This window comes from Melospiza melodia, chromosome 6 (assembly GCF_035770615.1).
Source record: "Melospiza melodia melodia isolate bMelMel2 chromosome 6, bMelMel2.pri, whole genome shotgun sequence".
Lineage (NCBI taxonomy): Eukaryota > Metazoa > Chordata > Aves > Passeriformes > Passerellidae > Melospiza > Melospiza melodia.
In genome coordinates this window covers 73,774,110-73,789,043 of record NC_086199.1, presented here as the reverse complement: position 1 = coordinate 73,789,043, position 14,934 = coordinate 73,774,110, and the positions used below count along the sequence as shown (strand labels likewise).

Below are 14,934 nucleotides of genomic sequence, written 5' to 3'. Positions count from 1 at the left end.
GCCCTGGCAGACCTCTTTCACTGGGATCAACTGTGCATCCATTAGGAGGTTTGCTAACTCAGCCTTACTGTCACAGCTGTAGAGCAATCATTTTAAATGCAGGGCTTTGGTGAGTAGCATCCTTCTGCTCCTCAGCATGGCTGCTTGCTTCTAGGTTTTGGTGATGGGAGGGTATTGCCACGTCTTTGGCCATGTCCCTGCTATTTTCTCTCGTGCCTTGTGAAGCTACCTGAGCTATTTTTAGATGGGCAGCCTTGTAAGGAAAGAAGTCTGGCTGTGGTATCTCTGAGCTCTTAAGATCTATTTCATCTTTGTTACCTGAGTAAATCAGCCCTCACAGAGCTCTGCACCATCATGCCATTTATTGATTCCTGCTTCTTCCTCTACAGGTCTGCATTGTGGAGGGAGTGTGCTCTTTGGTAGCCTGACCAGTATGACAAGGCAAAAGTCCCTCTGAATAACAGGTCAGAGGAAGGAGATATTAACAGGGTTGAAAGTACACAGAAATTTTGATTTTGCAATTCTAAACCTCCATCTTTCAAATATTGTGTTCCACCTTCCCACCAAGCCTCATTCTTACTTCACATAGAGTACTATGTTTCAAATTGTTTTATTACAAGAAAAGTAAACTGTAAATTCAAGATCTCAAGTTTACAATGAACAAAAAGACTCCTTAGAAACTTTGGCTGCTTTATCAAAAAGGGGTGACACTCCTGCTGCAAATGGTTGTTAATAATTCACAAACAAGATTTAAAGTGAGTATAACATAAAGGAAAACTGCTATTGCTAGAAGCTCTGAGCTGTTGTAGCTTTGATGATGCTCCTTAAGCTGTTGTAGCTTTGATGATGCTCCTTGCTGACACTGAGTGGTGCAATTACCACATGCTGATGAAGTAGAGCTGCAATTACCACATTTTCTGAGTCAACTGCGACTCAGATTGAGCTATTTTTTTAGTTGGCATTGGTATTTATTTATATACTCATTGCAGGTAAATTTTATAAAACATTTCCTCAATATTTGTGCAGAATACTAGAGAGAGACCTAGGTGTTCCTTTCCCCCCCCCACCATAAAAATGGTTGCTTTGTGTTACATCCCTACTGTGAGTGGTAGTCTGTACTTCCAACTTAGCTGAAATCATTGTGGGTGTCAGTGAGGGGCTTTGTTTAAGAAAAATTGTAACACAGAGTGCTAAAGGCCTTGAGAAATTTTATATGAAATCGTTTTGCTCTTTATCACGGGGGATGTTAATTTGTTTATTTTTGTAAGCCCAGTGGTAAAAGTGGGGATAATTAACCTTTTGTCCTAGATTTACCAAGGACTCAGAACTGATTGGGGAAGGACCCAAGACATTATTTTCATTTAACAGTGGGATTGCTATGATTAACAGCATGAAAAGCAGCTTGAGTGTCTGCTCGTACACCTGTGCATGTATTTTTATGTCATTTCAACTGCTTTTGATTTTTTTTTTTCTCTTGCTTTTCTTATAGAAATATTTAAAGATTGCTCTGAGTTCAGGAGCAAATTGTTTAGAAAATTTGGTGCTAAAATGGGTTCATCTGTTTTCAAGAATGAAGTGACAGGAAGGGGGACATATTTTTACCCTTCCAACAAAAGACTATCTAGACTGTGAGTTTGGAGGTGATTGACATCAGAGGCCAGGCATGTGGCTTGTTTGCCCATGAAGTGTGTAGATAAGATCTAGGAAGAAGATGAACATTCACATTTTTCATGGGGAAAAAACCAACAAAACAAACAAACAAAAACCCCCTATCCCAACCAGACTGAAAACCTCCCCCTGCCATGCAGAAGTACTTAATATATTTTTAAACCGTCAAAATATGTTCAGAGAATATTAGAGTTACACTAATACTGAAAAAAGACAGGAAATAGCCAAGCAATCTCCTGTATCCTTCTGTATACAGATATGTATAACACATTTTCTCATGGTTTGGTCAGGTGGTATTTTAAAATGTTTTTAAGACCTCACTTGCTTCATTGATACTATCTGTCAGTGCAGTGTGAGGCTGTGAATGATCTGAGATCCAGGATAACCCACCCCATCAGCTGATGGCAGCCAGTCGTCAGGGCTCAGCTTAGTAAGTCCCATGAGACAGGACAAACCGTGGTCTTTGGTCACTGGTGCCACACCTGACCACACGAGGTGTCTCATGGCAAATCCCTGTAGAGCTCCACTCATCAGTGCTTGTCAGCTCTGCCATCTCAGGACACAGCAAAAAGGCAGTTGTCTTTCCAGGCCTAAAAAGACAAATAGAGATACACACGTTTGCTGAGGTTTCAGAAATACTCCTATAATTTTTATTTGTATACATACACATGTGTACAGGTGCAGGCCTTGTCAGGGACATGTTTGGTCTGTTGGGTGACAAGCAGACCTCAGCGGTCCTTGTACCTCAGAACCAGAGGTACAGACTCCACTCCAGGCAGCAAATCTTTAGAAGTATTTCAGGATGGTGAGTTGTCCTGTCTGCCTTTGTCATTTCAGCATGTAAAAGATGGGCAAATCTTTCTTTCTGCATTTTCTGGAAGAGGTAGAACAGCACAGGTTGAGTAGATACAGTATCAAATACAGGGGTAGTGACTCACCTCACCAACTGCATCTTGCCAATGGCCCCACACCTTGTGAATTTTTTAAATTAATCTTTCAGTGTCTTACCACTCATTTGTCATGTTGACAGGCAATGGCAAGCAGAGAACGCTAGCTACTAATATGGGGTCACTGAGGCTGAAGAGAAAATGCAGAAAATAGCAATAAATATAAAACTGCTGCTCTGTCTCTAAACACATAGCTGGATAAATGGCCATTGTGAATATGTTTGTAGGTAGAAATACAGCTATTCTGTTGGTGTTAAGCAACTTCAGCTTCAAAGAAGAGCCTAAGGCAAAAAGATATGTTTCATTATAGATGAGGAGGAAATAGGTGTTCAGAGGATGTTGGCTATTCTTGAACTGAGCATTTTGACTCAGAGGAAATGTAGATGTATAGAGAGGAGCACAGAGAAGATGGAAGCTATTTCTCTACCTGGATTCGGTAACGCTTCCTGTTATGAAGACATGACCAACTGTTTGTTTTTAGAGGATTTCAAATGCCCTGTTAGTGTACAGTGGAAATATATCAGAGTCAAGGGTTTTCCTTGGGTGCCCTCTGAAAGAGCCTGTGAAATGTGAGAAAATACCCTTCTGGGAAGATGAGTTACATGAGGACCATTTACCTGGCTTAATCTATAGGAGAGGTGAAGATGATGTTTTCTTGAAGACTTACAGATAGAGGTATCCAAGAGGTGTCTTGGTCTGGCAGACAACAGTGTTGTAAAGAAATCATTCTAATCTTCACTATGTCTTAGAAGGATAAATCTAAATTTTCTTATTTTAAGAAGGGCATAAGTAGTATTTCTAGGTGGGCAAAAGCAGGTTGCAGTGATAGAAACAGCCACAAACAAATGCAAAGCCATTGTGTAAGGGTAACCCCAAAAACTGAAGGTGTTACGGTAGATGACAGAAAAGAGTTTTCATTATGACTGAATATTAATTAGTGACATGGCTATTAATGATGACAGTAATTAACAGAGGAAGGAAAGACTTGTCATTGTCCAAAGGGTGAGTAATCAGTCTTGGCAGGTGATAAATAATGGTTCAGCAAGCTCAGCAGAAAGATAATCTGTCTGCCTCAGGACAACTGGAGAACAGCTATAACATCTTCCAGGCTCTTGGCAGCATTCAGGAATTACTTCATGTTTTTAACAGAGAGAAATTAAAATTCCTGATCTCAACTGCTGCTTATATTCTGGAGTGGCTGATCACAGGAGTTCTGGTTGAGTCAGTGCCTTCAGTTTACTTACCCCTTTAAACCTTTCCTGCCCATATAAACCTTTCTTTTGCAGGGTCAGAGACTGGGGAGCCAGCATTCAGCATTACTTCAGATTTTCATTGTTGTTTGATGGAAATTGAATAGATTCCTCAGAAGTGTCCTAGAGCTGGGACATGATCATTCTATGTTAAAATGGAGTGGGACTTAGTCCTAAATCAGGAACTATGTGTTCCTGTACTGCAAAGGGAAATGATCTGGAAGGAAGATCATGCAGAAACCAGTTCGCCTCCCATGGCCAATGCGATACTGTAGATAATTGTCAGGTATCAACTCTCACATCACTTGGGAAGACAATGCCTAAGAGATCACTGCAAGCCTGTAAGGAGAGACCAAAATCAGGAGAAACAGTGGATTTTTTTTGTTTAGGGGATGAACTGAAAAATCAAGAAAGATTCTGGTTTCACTTGAACCAAGAGCATTTTGCGAGGTTTTGTTTCTGACAGTACAGAAGCACTACAGTTTGAATCTTCTTGAATTAGTTTTCTAACCATAAATGTTGTACTCTGTCTTCAAAATCTTTTTTTGTAAAAGGTAAAAGGGCACACCCGTGTTTATAAAATACAATATTTTATTAACAAACTTGTCAAAACAACATGGCTCTGAACATATTCCCCATATGTTATTCTGCTAACAGTGTTCACTAGATGCCTTTTTGCGGATAGTTTTGCACCCCTTGTACATATTTTTCTGAATAAATTTATTGTTCAAGAAAATGACATGACCTTGGGATGCATCTGGCATGATGGTTTTAGTAGAGAAAAGAAAAGTGCTGGCACCATTTCCAGAGGCACTGATTTGCTGTTCTACAAGGTACTGATTGCAGTTTTGGTGAGCTCAGTTCAAAGAAGCTGGTTTAAATTTGAGAAGTTGCTGAATGGTATAGGGAGAGACCATCTTAAGAGGACATAGGAGAAGTTGGGTTGGTTTAATGAGGTGGAGACGGACAGACAATGTGTCAGCCCTGCATAGAAACACTCAGGAGAAACTGTCAAGGAAGAATAATCATTATTTTCCTTCAATCACAATACCGTTATAAAATACATATAAATTGCACATTAACAAACTTAGGTTGTGAAGTTAGAGGAAGAGTTTATTAAAAAAAAAAAAATGTTGGAATAACTTTCCAGATAGAGTAGTGGCAACTGAAAATGCTCCTAGGTGAAGTTGGGAGGTGTGGAGAATGACCATACTGCTGAGAATACAAGATCATGAAATTGATCCTTTAGTATCTGGTTTGTCTTCGGGGCAGGTTGAGACAATGCCCAGCTGCTGCTTGTTGACCACATCTGCTTGCCCAGTATATAAGTGAAATCAGATACTTTCCTGATCTTCAGGAGCCCCGCTGATTCCCTGCAGGGGACAGGTCTGTTGTTTCATCTGCCTTGGGCGGAGGATGAGGTAGGTCAGGTTCATACTGCTGAAGCCTGTCTGAACGGGTTTGCTGGTGCTCTTTGTAGTGTTCTGGATCAACTTCTATTGCCAGGGGAGTGGGAGCTGCTGTCCCCTTCTGTGTGGGGTAGAGCTCATGTTTCTAATGGGAATTTCACCTGTGTGGGAGAGTCAGACCTGCAGACGATTGCAGGGACCTGAGGCACTTGCAATACCTGTTGTGTCTCTCTGTGGCACATTGGGACTCCTGGCCTTTATTATATCTAAGGTTTGCTGAGGGCATGGGGATGGTTTGGGCCTGTGGGAAGCAAAATGTTCTTCTGGAACAAACATGGTAATTATGCTGCTCCTGAAGTCCCATGAGTTCAGAAGTGCTCCACACAAATCAGATCCTCTGGGATTTGTTTTGTAAGCCTGAACCAGCTTGGATATGGCTTTGAGCAGCCTGGTCTAGTGGATGGCATCCTTGCTCATGGAGGGGAGTTGGAACTGGATATATTTAGGTGTCTTCTAGCCCAAGCCAGTCTATGATTCTATGAAGTGTTACTGGGGCTATTAGCCTACTGTATGTGAATGCAAATATTTCTGTGGAAATTGACTGTATGTTGAGAAGGGCTTGATGTTATGTCTGCATCCAGACATGGCATTGTTAGGTTGTGATGAATGCTGTTGCAACTTAGTATGGGCTTTCCATATTGCATCCAAGTGTCTTTGCTGATTGCTTTTGATTTTGGAGAACTCCATTAGCTGATTTGTACACACCATTATGTCTAATTTTAAGCTTAACCTTCTGAGTATGTGATTTAACTAAATTTTGCTGCCCTGCCATGATGTATTTTGGTAACAGGCCTTTCTACTGAACAGTGACAAGTTTTCCGCTTCTGTGATCTCCACGCAAGCAACAGAGGTTGTACACATGCAGAGGATCAATCCTAGAGTATTTGATGTTCTTTATAAGATTGCAACAACTTTCATTGTACTGGATGGGCCCTGAAAATGTAATGAACTTCCTGATGGATATTAAAGGCTTGCTCCTTCCAGTCACCATTCAGTTTGTGTGATCACCACCAGGTGACCACTCACAGGGGCTGTGGTTACAGGCTCTCTGAATACCACCTCTTTCTCAAAGACATTGCTTGTCTTTGACATAAGTAAGGCCCTCCTATCTGTTTTTGAATGATGTTTCAGTTTTATACATTTACATGTTACAGGTGTGAGGTGCCAGTAGATGCTCCTTCGTTTCCTTGCTAACCTGTGCCTGCAGAAACTTATCTTTGTGTGCTGAGGTGAGAAGAAAATGAGAGAGAACAGTTACAGGGAACCATTAGACTATTATCTGACTTCAGGTATATCAAGTCTGCTATTGCACAGAAAGCCCCATGGGACTTAGTACCTGTCAGTAACCATGTAGCTGCAGTGTGGCACAAGAAGGAAAAACATTCTGAAACCTCAGTGGAAATAAAAAGCAAAATGGAATAAAGTTCATGCCAGTTCTATTGTATCTATCTTAATATTATCTCTCTCTAGGGCACTCAAACCCTGTGGTCTCGGTGTCTAATGCTTTCTTAAATTTTTGTTCATTTGTTTGTTAAGGTTCTGATATTGTGCAGTGGCTTATGAAGAACCTCAGCATTGAGGATGCAGGTAAGGTGACCACAGGTGGGGAGAAATAGGTGCTCCATCTGTATTGTGTGTGCCATTAGACAGTAAATACTATATTGCTGCAGTCTAAAATGGCAGTAAAAGAACATGGTTGATTTAAACATTGGAGGGAAGAAGGAGGAAAGGAGTTAAGAGTCAACATCTTAATTAAGTCTAATGCCTTGTACTATACTGCAACACACTGAAATACTATTGCAGTAATTTTATCCTGTCTGTGAAACTGTTGCTACCTACAGAAGACTGATTGATTTCAGGTTTTGTTCCTAGACTTCAAAAAGAAGTTGGTGCATGTGGTGTGGTTCAGCAGGCAAATGCAGCGTCAAGTTTTCATGGTGTGAAGAAAGGTAGCGTCAGCTGACAGGACATAGTGCCTGTGTCATTCTTGGCCAGGGTCATAGAATCTGATAATGGCTTTGAATTTATCAAAAAAAAGCAAATGGATAAATGGATAATCAGCCATAAAGAATGATCAGTGCATGGGCATAATCCACATAGTTCACTCTTCAGAGAAACTAAAATAATTTAGTCAAGTGAAGACCTATTGAGAAAAGGGGAAGAAAAGATCTGCAGGTCCAGAAGTTTCATTTCCTTTTCAGGAAAGGGAAAAAATCCAGGCTCTCACCTACCAGTTCTTAAGCTGCCTTACTGTCACTGTGTAAAAACAGAGATACAGGCAGTGTTGAATCACCCAGCAGGGCATCTCTGTATACACATCCCTTCTCATGAGTCCTGTCAAGTCCCAAATTGGAATTTCAGCTGCGGACAACAGCTTTATTAGCTATCTGGACATGCACAAGCAGATGATTTTTCAACACTGTGAAAGATGATGCAGCTTTTGGTAGCTGGCATTGCTTGAAAATCTGCACAGATGGGCCTCTGCATTGGGGAAGGTTGCCTGGGCAGCGCTAGGATATGTAACTCCCCTTTGCAACATTTTCTCTAACAAAGGGCAATGCTACAGTGTGAGGATGTGTCTTTATGAATAAATACCCTGCTAATGAACAGGTGTTGCAGGTGCTTTTTGAATTTGAAGCAAGTGACGTTCAGTGACAGAATAGGCTTCTTGTCAGCTGTCACCTGTAGTGCATAATGTGCTTTGAAATTAATTTCATACTCTAGGGCTGGACTGGTATGTGCATTTTGTTAACAGAAAAACTAATGGGTTAAACATTTGAGCAGTGCTTCATCTGTATTGTAAGGCTGATTTTTGCACCCCTGCTTTACAGGGTTTGGCTGAAAGTAGTAGGGATGTGGTGTGGATACAGAGGCATGTGGGCACCAGATTTCACATGAGTCATCACCAGAGCTGCAATTGAAAGCAGAGAAATGTGCAGTGCATGTCTTGTTGACACATCCCTGCTGTTTTTTCTCTTTCACAGGGGAAGCAATACACTTGGGAAGTCTTATTGCTGCACAGGGCTACGTCTTTCCCATCTCAGACCATGTCCTCACCCTTAAGGATGATGGGACGTTCTATCGTTTTCAGGTTGGTGAGCACCCTGACCCCCTTGTGGCCCCTTCTTCTGTCCCTGCAGTGATACTGCTGAAATCACCCACTCTTTACACCTTAGCAGCTATTAGATTTTTGAAGCCAGGGGTTGAAGCTGTCTTTGTAGAGGCCCTAGGAGAGGTTAAGTCCCTTCAAAAAAATTTGCTTTAGAATCCCAAATCATTCTCATCTACCTTCTGACTTAGTTTTTTTACATAAATGAGTGGCTATGTCTTGTGACTCTTTTTGATACCTGAATTCACAGCTGTTTTACTCAGATTTGAACTAAACCAGGATAAAGAAGATGGCTTTCAGGTTCTAACTCTAATGCAGAATTAAGTAGCCATTCTCCTGTGCAAAATGAACCAGGGCACACTTAGGAGCTGGACATTCAAGCTTTGGCACAGCAAAAAATTCAAATTTTTGTCATCTCTTGCTTACAGATTGTTGTGGAAGAGGGCAAGCTTAAGGCTTTGGCTCTTCTACAAAGGATGTGTAACCTTGGCAATCACCTAAACTGGGACATCTCTATCCCTCAATGTTCCTGTGCCTCCAGATGTCCTGAATTTTTTAAGCACCCTGTGCCTGAGTTCCATACCTTGTCCAAAATCAGCCACTGTCAGCTCACTAGATAACTGAGTGCTTGTGCTGCAACAGCTCCTTCTGAACTGATTGTATAACTTTAGAAGAAGCAGTAAGTCTAAACTTGGAGTCCTACTGCCTCATCCTGCTGGCTGAATTTGTGTTTTTCTGTTACATTGTCTCAGCCAGCTCCCTTATCTTTCCTGTCACCTCTCTTCTGTTCACCCTCTTGTTCCTCCTTTACATTATTTTACTCTTTTTTTGGCTTTTATTTGAAAAGCCAGTTCTGCTCTTTGCATCTGATATTGCAGCTGCTCATGCCTACTGCTAATGTGGTATTGTGTTATCATATGTGACCAATGTCATGGTGAAAAAATAAGCCCAGGAGATCACAGATGTCCTCTTATCTCACTCCACCTTCTGGTTGCAAGGCATCATTCAGGCTCAGTTTTTTCATTACAATTCCCTTTCTTTTCTGAAAGTCCTGATCCTCCTGTCATGTAAGACATAAGAGAAGCAGGGGTAATACTGGTTGTCCATTTACCTGTATTTTTCCCTGTTTTAAAAGAATGGCACTCTAAGAACTTGTCCTATGCAGTTTTCAGGAGCTACATTTCAATATAACTTAATTTCTTTTTATTGTTTTAAGCCTGTGTAAACCACATCATCAAACTGACTGCTTATTGACTTTTCTTACAATTTTTGTGTATTTTTGCCTGTTTTCATTTCCTTCAACACACCTCCTTAGCTGTTTTCTACAAAAATAACCTGATAGAATCATGCTTCTTTTCCATTACTCACTTCTTGTTTCTTTCTACCTCAACCTCAGTCCTTCCTTTAAGAGTAACTCTGTATCTTCTGAAATTAATAAGATACAGGTCATTAGGAGCATTGAACCCTGTATTGTTTAAATCCTCAATGTTTTCTCACTGTACTTTGGTGGAAGGATATTAACTCTGTGTGTTAATGTCCTATGCCCATCTGTAGCAGTAAAGCAATGTGTAATCAGTAAATCATCAGTGTTCTGTAATTTATGTGATGACCGCTGTGTCATTTTTCATTCATGTTAAAACTGAAATACAGTCATATATAGCTTGTAGTTAATTGTAGCAACTGCAATATGCAGACCTGGATAGAAGACCAAAGCACTAAGTTTAGCAGGACTTCTGCTTTCAGAATGACTCTAAACAGCTGAGTTCTGACCTCTGCCATCTGCTACAACTAAAAAGGAAATTGTCTGCCAGCCACATTGGTAGCAGAAAAGCAAGGGGTATGTAGCATATAGATAAGACTACAAGGTTTCTCATGTGCTTAAAAAAAATATATATATATATTCAGATTGCCTGTGAATTCTTTGGGAAAGAGGAGGTTCTGGGGATAGTGGATAAGATGTCCACATTCAGATGAGCTGGCAACAGTGTCTGAAATTTCATCAGGACACTGGACATCCTCCACAAGATGTGCTTGCATGACAGCATCTCTGTTTACCTGCAGTGAGGACCATTAAAGGTTTTTGCAGCATCCTCACTTTTACTGTAATCTGTAGCAATGTTTCCCCTGAGGGCAGAATCTGGGTGGTAGATTTTGTGTTTCTTCTTTTTGAACTTGTGTTGTTTTTCTGCATCTGAATCAGTTTTTGTCTCTTAAATTACAAAAATGTATATGTTTCTTTGTAGGCACCATACTTTTGGCCTTCAAACTGCTGGGAACCAGAAAACACAGATTATGGTGAGAGCATGATTGTTGCATTATAGAAAGTTAGTTTGTGATGTAAATAGTTGTCCATCAAATAATTACTGTTGGCCACATACACCCTTCAAGTTTCTTGTCAGATGGCAGCATCAGAGGCAGATCTGTGCCCATCTCAAATGCACAAATTGAAACCCTGCAGTGTCTCAAGCCCCTGGAGCTGTAGCCATTGAGCTTGGTGGGGCCAGGATTTTGCCATCCGTTGCCTTCATTCTCCCATAGCCCTGTTCATTTCAGCAGGATTTGTGGCAAGCAGAATACTGGTTCTTGGGAATCTTAAATAATACTAATATTGCTTTTGTGGGAGACTACCCTCTGATCTGTTGCTGAATCCATTATGTGGATCAATAAAATTTACTTCATCTGGGAACTTATCTGTCCGATCAATAAACCAGTACATAACTAACAGCAGCCCATAGCTAAAAGTTCTCTGATACATGACATCAGACTTATTTTCTCATTTTTTAAAGATTATTAGATGATATGGTATAAGAGAAGACTGAGCATGGTTTATGAGTTAATAAAGTGCAACATGGTGTTTTAAACATGTGAGTGCCTGCAGACAGGGATAATACATAAAGAAAATATGTCAGTGTTGTTATCTTTAGCTGTCTGCATGCAATATTGCTGTCTCTGCCAGAACTGTGCTGCTTTCACAGTTAAATGATAAAATTAATTGTTGCATCCTGGTGTGGCTTTGGAAGAGGAAGTGTATACATGTGTGCAGTCATAAAACAGGAGCTTCTGGAAGTCCTTTATCTCATAATCTAAGATTGGTTTAGAACTCCTCCCTGAATAATCAGTTTGAGTTTTTTTCTTTCCCGTGCAATAATTATTCATCATTATGGATTCTGGAAATCATTTGCTGGGGTGAAGAAGTAGCCTGCAATGGTGTGTGTCATGGGATAGTTCATTTGCAGTCCTCATCTGCAGATGGACTAGACTTACATGTTTATGCTAGTGAGCTAATGGTTGAGGAGAAAACACGATGCTGTTTTGTATTTGCAAAAAAGATTTTCAGATATTACAGTCACCCTATATTACTGTGTGAGCTGTGTCTCATATGTATTCTTTAAATACCAGAAAAATAATGTGAAGAAGGAGGTTCTGTTTTTTTCCTGCAGTATCAGATAAATAATTGGTTTTGGCAGTCAGATTATTAGTCAGTTAGTCAGCACTGCAATGGCATTGAGTGGGGCAGTACACACCAAAATAAAACCCTCTGTGAGCTGACCCACAGCTGGACAAGCTTCAGCTGCATTAGCTGAGCCTTGTAGTGACAGATTTTAATCTGTCCCAGAAACCTCTAACATATGCTTATGATCAGACTTTGCATATCAGAGGCCTGTACAGATGGAGTCTTCCCAGGAATTAATCCCAAACTAGCAGTAGACCCAAATAAGACTGAAATCCCAGGAGCACTTCATACTTTTTTTATTTGCATGTGTCCACTTACAGGAGAGGAACTAACTTGCTAATGGCAGTTCACTGCCTTGCATGAAAAACCACTGTGAAGCAACTGACTTACTTCATTTGGTATCATAAGTGCTTTACAGAAAAAACTGCCCTTGAGATGTGTAAATATAAATGAACTGGTCAGCTCTGGTTACAGTGCATAATACTGGCTTATTATATGAATGTTAAAATTACAGAAACGGCATGGAATAGAATTACAGGAGTAGCACTGGTCCTCTATTAAGTTCAGACCTGACTGTATACCCAGAGTGTGCTGTGGACCTTGTGTTTCAGCCTTTAATGGAAATGGGGTGTGCTTAGCAGATCCAGGTGGGGCTTTCCCAGAAGGCAGCCTGGGACTGGTTTGGTGGTGTGTGCTGGGCTCATCTTGACCCTCAGAATTCCAAACCATATCAGTTTCAGCAGCCTCTGCCTATAGCAATATGTGACAAGGCTTCTCTTTACCATTTGAAATGTGTAAGAATAAGAGGATGGAGCGTATTAAAAAAGGCTCAGATAATGCTTTTAAGATCTGGCCCATATTTCTGTTTTCACTTCAATATCCTGATTTATTTTTATTTTTTCTTTGCAGAAAAGAAATGCAGGGATGGTCACTTTGTGGCATGCATATTCCCAAATTGCTTAGGGAACAGGTTGCTTATACTATATCTTTTACCAGACCCAGAAGCAATTGTGCCTTTTGTGGATATCTTGTTAGGTCCTGGCATCTGCTCCCAGCACTTTTAAATGAGATATCTCAGATGTTTAGGGCCTCTGAGATTAGTCATAAGCAATGTCAGCTGGGTGTCCAGCCCTCTCATTCCTTGACTCATGTTGCTTTCTGATGAAAACAAACTGTCTATAGAATACTTTTTTCCTTCTTTTTTTTTAGCTCTAGTACTAATAATCTCTCTGTAATTGTTTTCCATTCTGTTTCTCCCTTTAGCCATCTATCTTTGCAAACGGACCATGCAGAACAAAGCTAGGCTGGAGCTGGCGGATTATGAAGCCGTAGGTACACTGCTGCTAGAGTTTAAAGCTGGGGGATGCAGGGATAGCTTTGCTTGCCAACTGAATGCTGCCATTTTTTAGGGTCAGCCTTTACTGTATCTTTTTCTTAGTTGTCAGTACTGTGTGAAGGCTGATACAAAGACAACATCAGGAACAAGATTGATGAATGTCCCTGACTTTTCTGTGTGCCACATTAAAGCATCTGCTGTATAATGAACCCTTCAAGACTGGAGCAAATTTCACAGAAGTTTCGCTTGGTGTCCTGTTTTCAGTTAGGAAATCTTGGTTTATATAGGAGATTTTAGCACAGGAAAATGATACACTTTCAGGTGTACCACTGGGCAATTAAATTGTTAAAGACACATTTTGTTACAAAAGTTCTCAGTTATTAGACTGGGAACATTTTCTATATGTCATATGAAAATATCACTGAACTTTATTTAGAGCACGTTTTCTGATCTGGAATTACTATCAAGGAAAACATCTCAAACTTTGGTGTTGGACTGCAGGGTGGAGAGGAGTGGGAAGATGGAGGCAGGAGGGGCAAGGCTGAGTATTTCTTTGAATACCAGCAGTGTAGTGCTCTGAGCAGCTAAACTTTTCTTTCTGTCATGTTGACTTTCTTCTGTTTACTGACTCAACAGTGTAATAGCAGAATTTTATACATGGAGTTTTTTGTTAGAGAGTTTGTTTGCGAAGTTGGACATACATGGTCATGGTTATTACAATGAAAACATCTATGTTGCATATATTTTAGAGTGGGATTTTTGGGCTTTTTTTTTTTTTCCAAGACTGAAGTTTTTCCTTCTTCCTTACCTTCTACATTTTGGAACATTTGTGCACGTGGAGAGATATGCCATTTGGTCGAGTGCAGAGCATGCAACAATTGCCACTTACCTAGTTCACCCTGGAAATGCATTCCGACTTCCCAAGAGTTCTAATCTCAAACAAGCACAAAGGAAGGAATATAACAATCTGCATGCACTTACATGTCCTTTTGCTGAGTTTTTTCTTCTGCATATTGTTGATTTCATGATTAAAACATTAAAATTGCTCACATCCAACCAATTAAGTGTAAGTACTCCAAAGATCCACCATAAAGCCACAAAAGGCTGTTCAGCGGTGCACGCACTCCCACACACATGCAGTCAGGCTTTGGCTAAGTACCTTTGCACATTGTTGCCTACTGAGAGTAGCAATGCTCCAGTGATGGTAAATAATTAGATCTTGGCAGTATCTCATTTTTCATGTGAATATTGCGTTGCACAATTAGAGGTTACTTCTGCATTCAAACTTTGTTCTCTTAATTAGAGACATTCAGATAAGAATGGCACCAGCTCTTTCTAAGCATTATGGGAGCTGAAGCAGATCCAGCAAGGGATGTAAGCTCAGCACAAGTGAGAGAAATAGGTTTACAGGAGTGAGAAGCAGTGCTTCTCATACCTTTGGAGATGCAGCATGAGAATGCTTCTCAATAGATATCAGCAGTGACCTGGAGCTTCAAAAGAATGGAATTTCATTTTTAGGTTCTGCTTGCAGCATTTACAGACAGTCCCCCAGCCCACATTTATGCTGATTAGAGCAGGACTCTTGATAAATGATTGAGCTTGTATAGTTGCATTCAGGTTTTTTATAATTGGTCAAACATAAGCACAATTCAAATATAGCTTCTGTTGGTGATGTTTCATTGGCTTCAGCATATTTACTCC

General features: G+C 40.4%; 1 protein-coding gene across 6 annotated transcripts in view; it reads left to right on the top strand.

Annotated features, from left to right (window-relative positions):
* RGS6 (regulator of G protein signaling 6) overlaps positions 1-14,934 on the top strand; it is a 244,140-nt gene that overhangs the window by 164,298 nt on the left and 64,908 nt on the right. For 4 of the 6 annotated variants that reach the window (XM_063159184.1, XM_063159186.1, XM_063159185.1 and 1 more), the window contains 4 exons: positions 6,871-6,921; positions 8,319-8,425; positions 10,687-10,738; positions 13,161-13,225. In XM_063159184.1, coding sequence (XP_063015254.1) covers positions 6,871-6,921; positions 8,319-8,425; positions 10,687-10,738; positions 13,161-13,225 — 275 coding nt within the window. The remainder of the gene's footprint in view (positions 1-6,870; positions 6,922-8,318; positions 8,426-10,686; positions 10,739-13,160; positions 13,226-14,934) is intronic. The other 2 variants (XM_063159188.1, XM_063159189.1) reach the window with 1 other exon arrangement.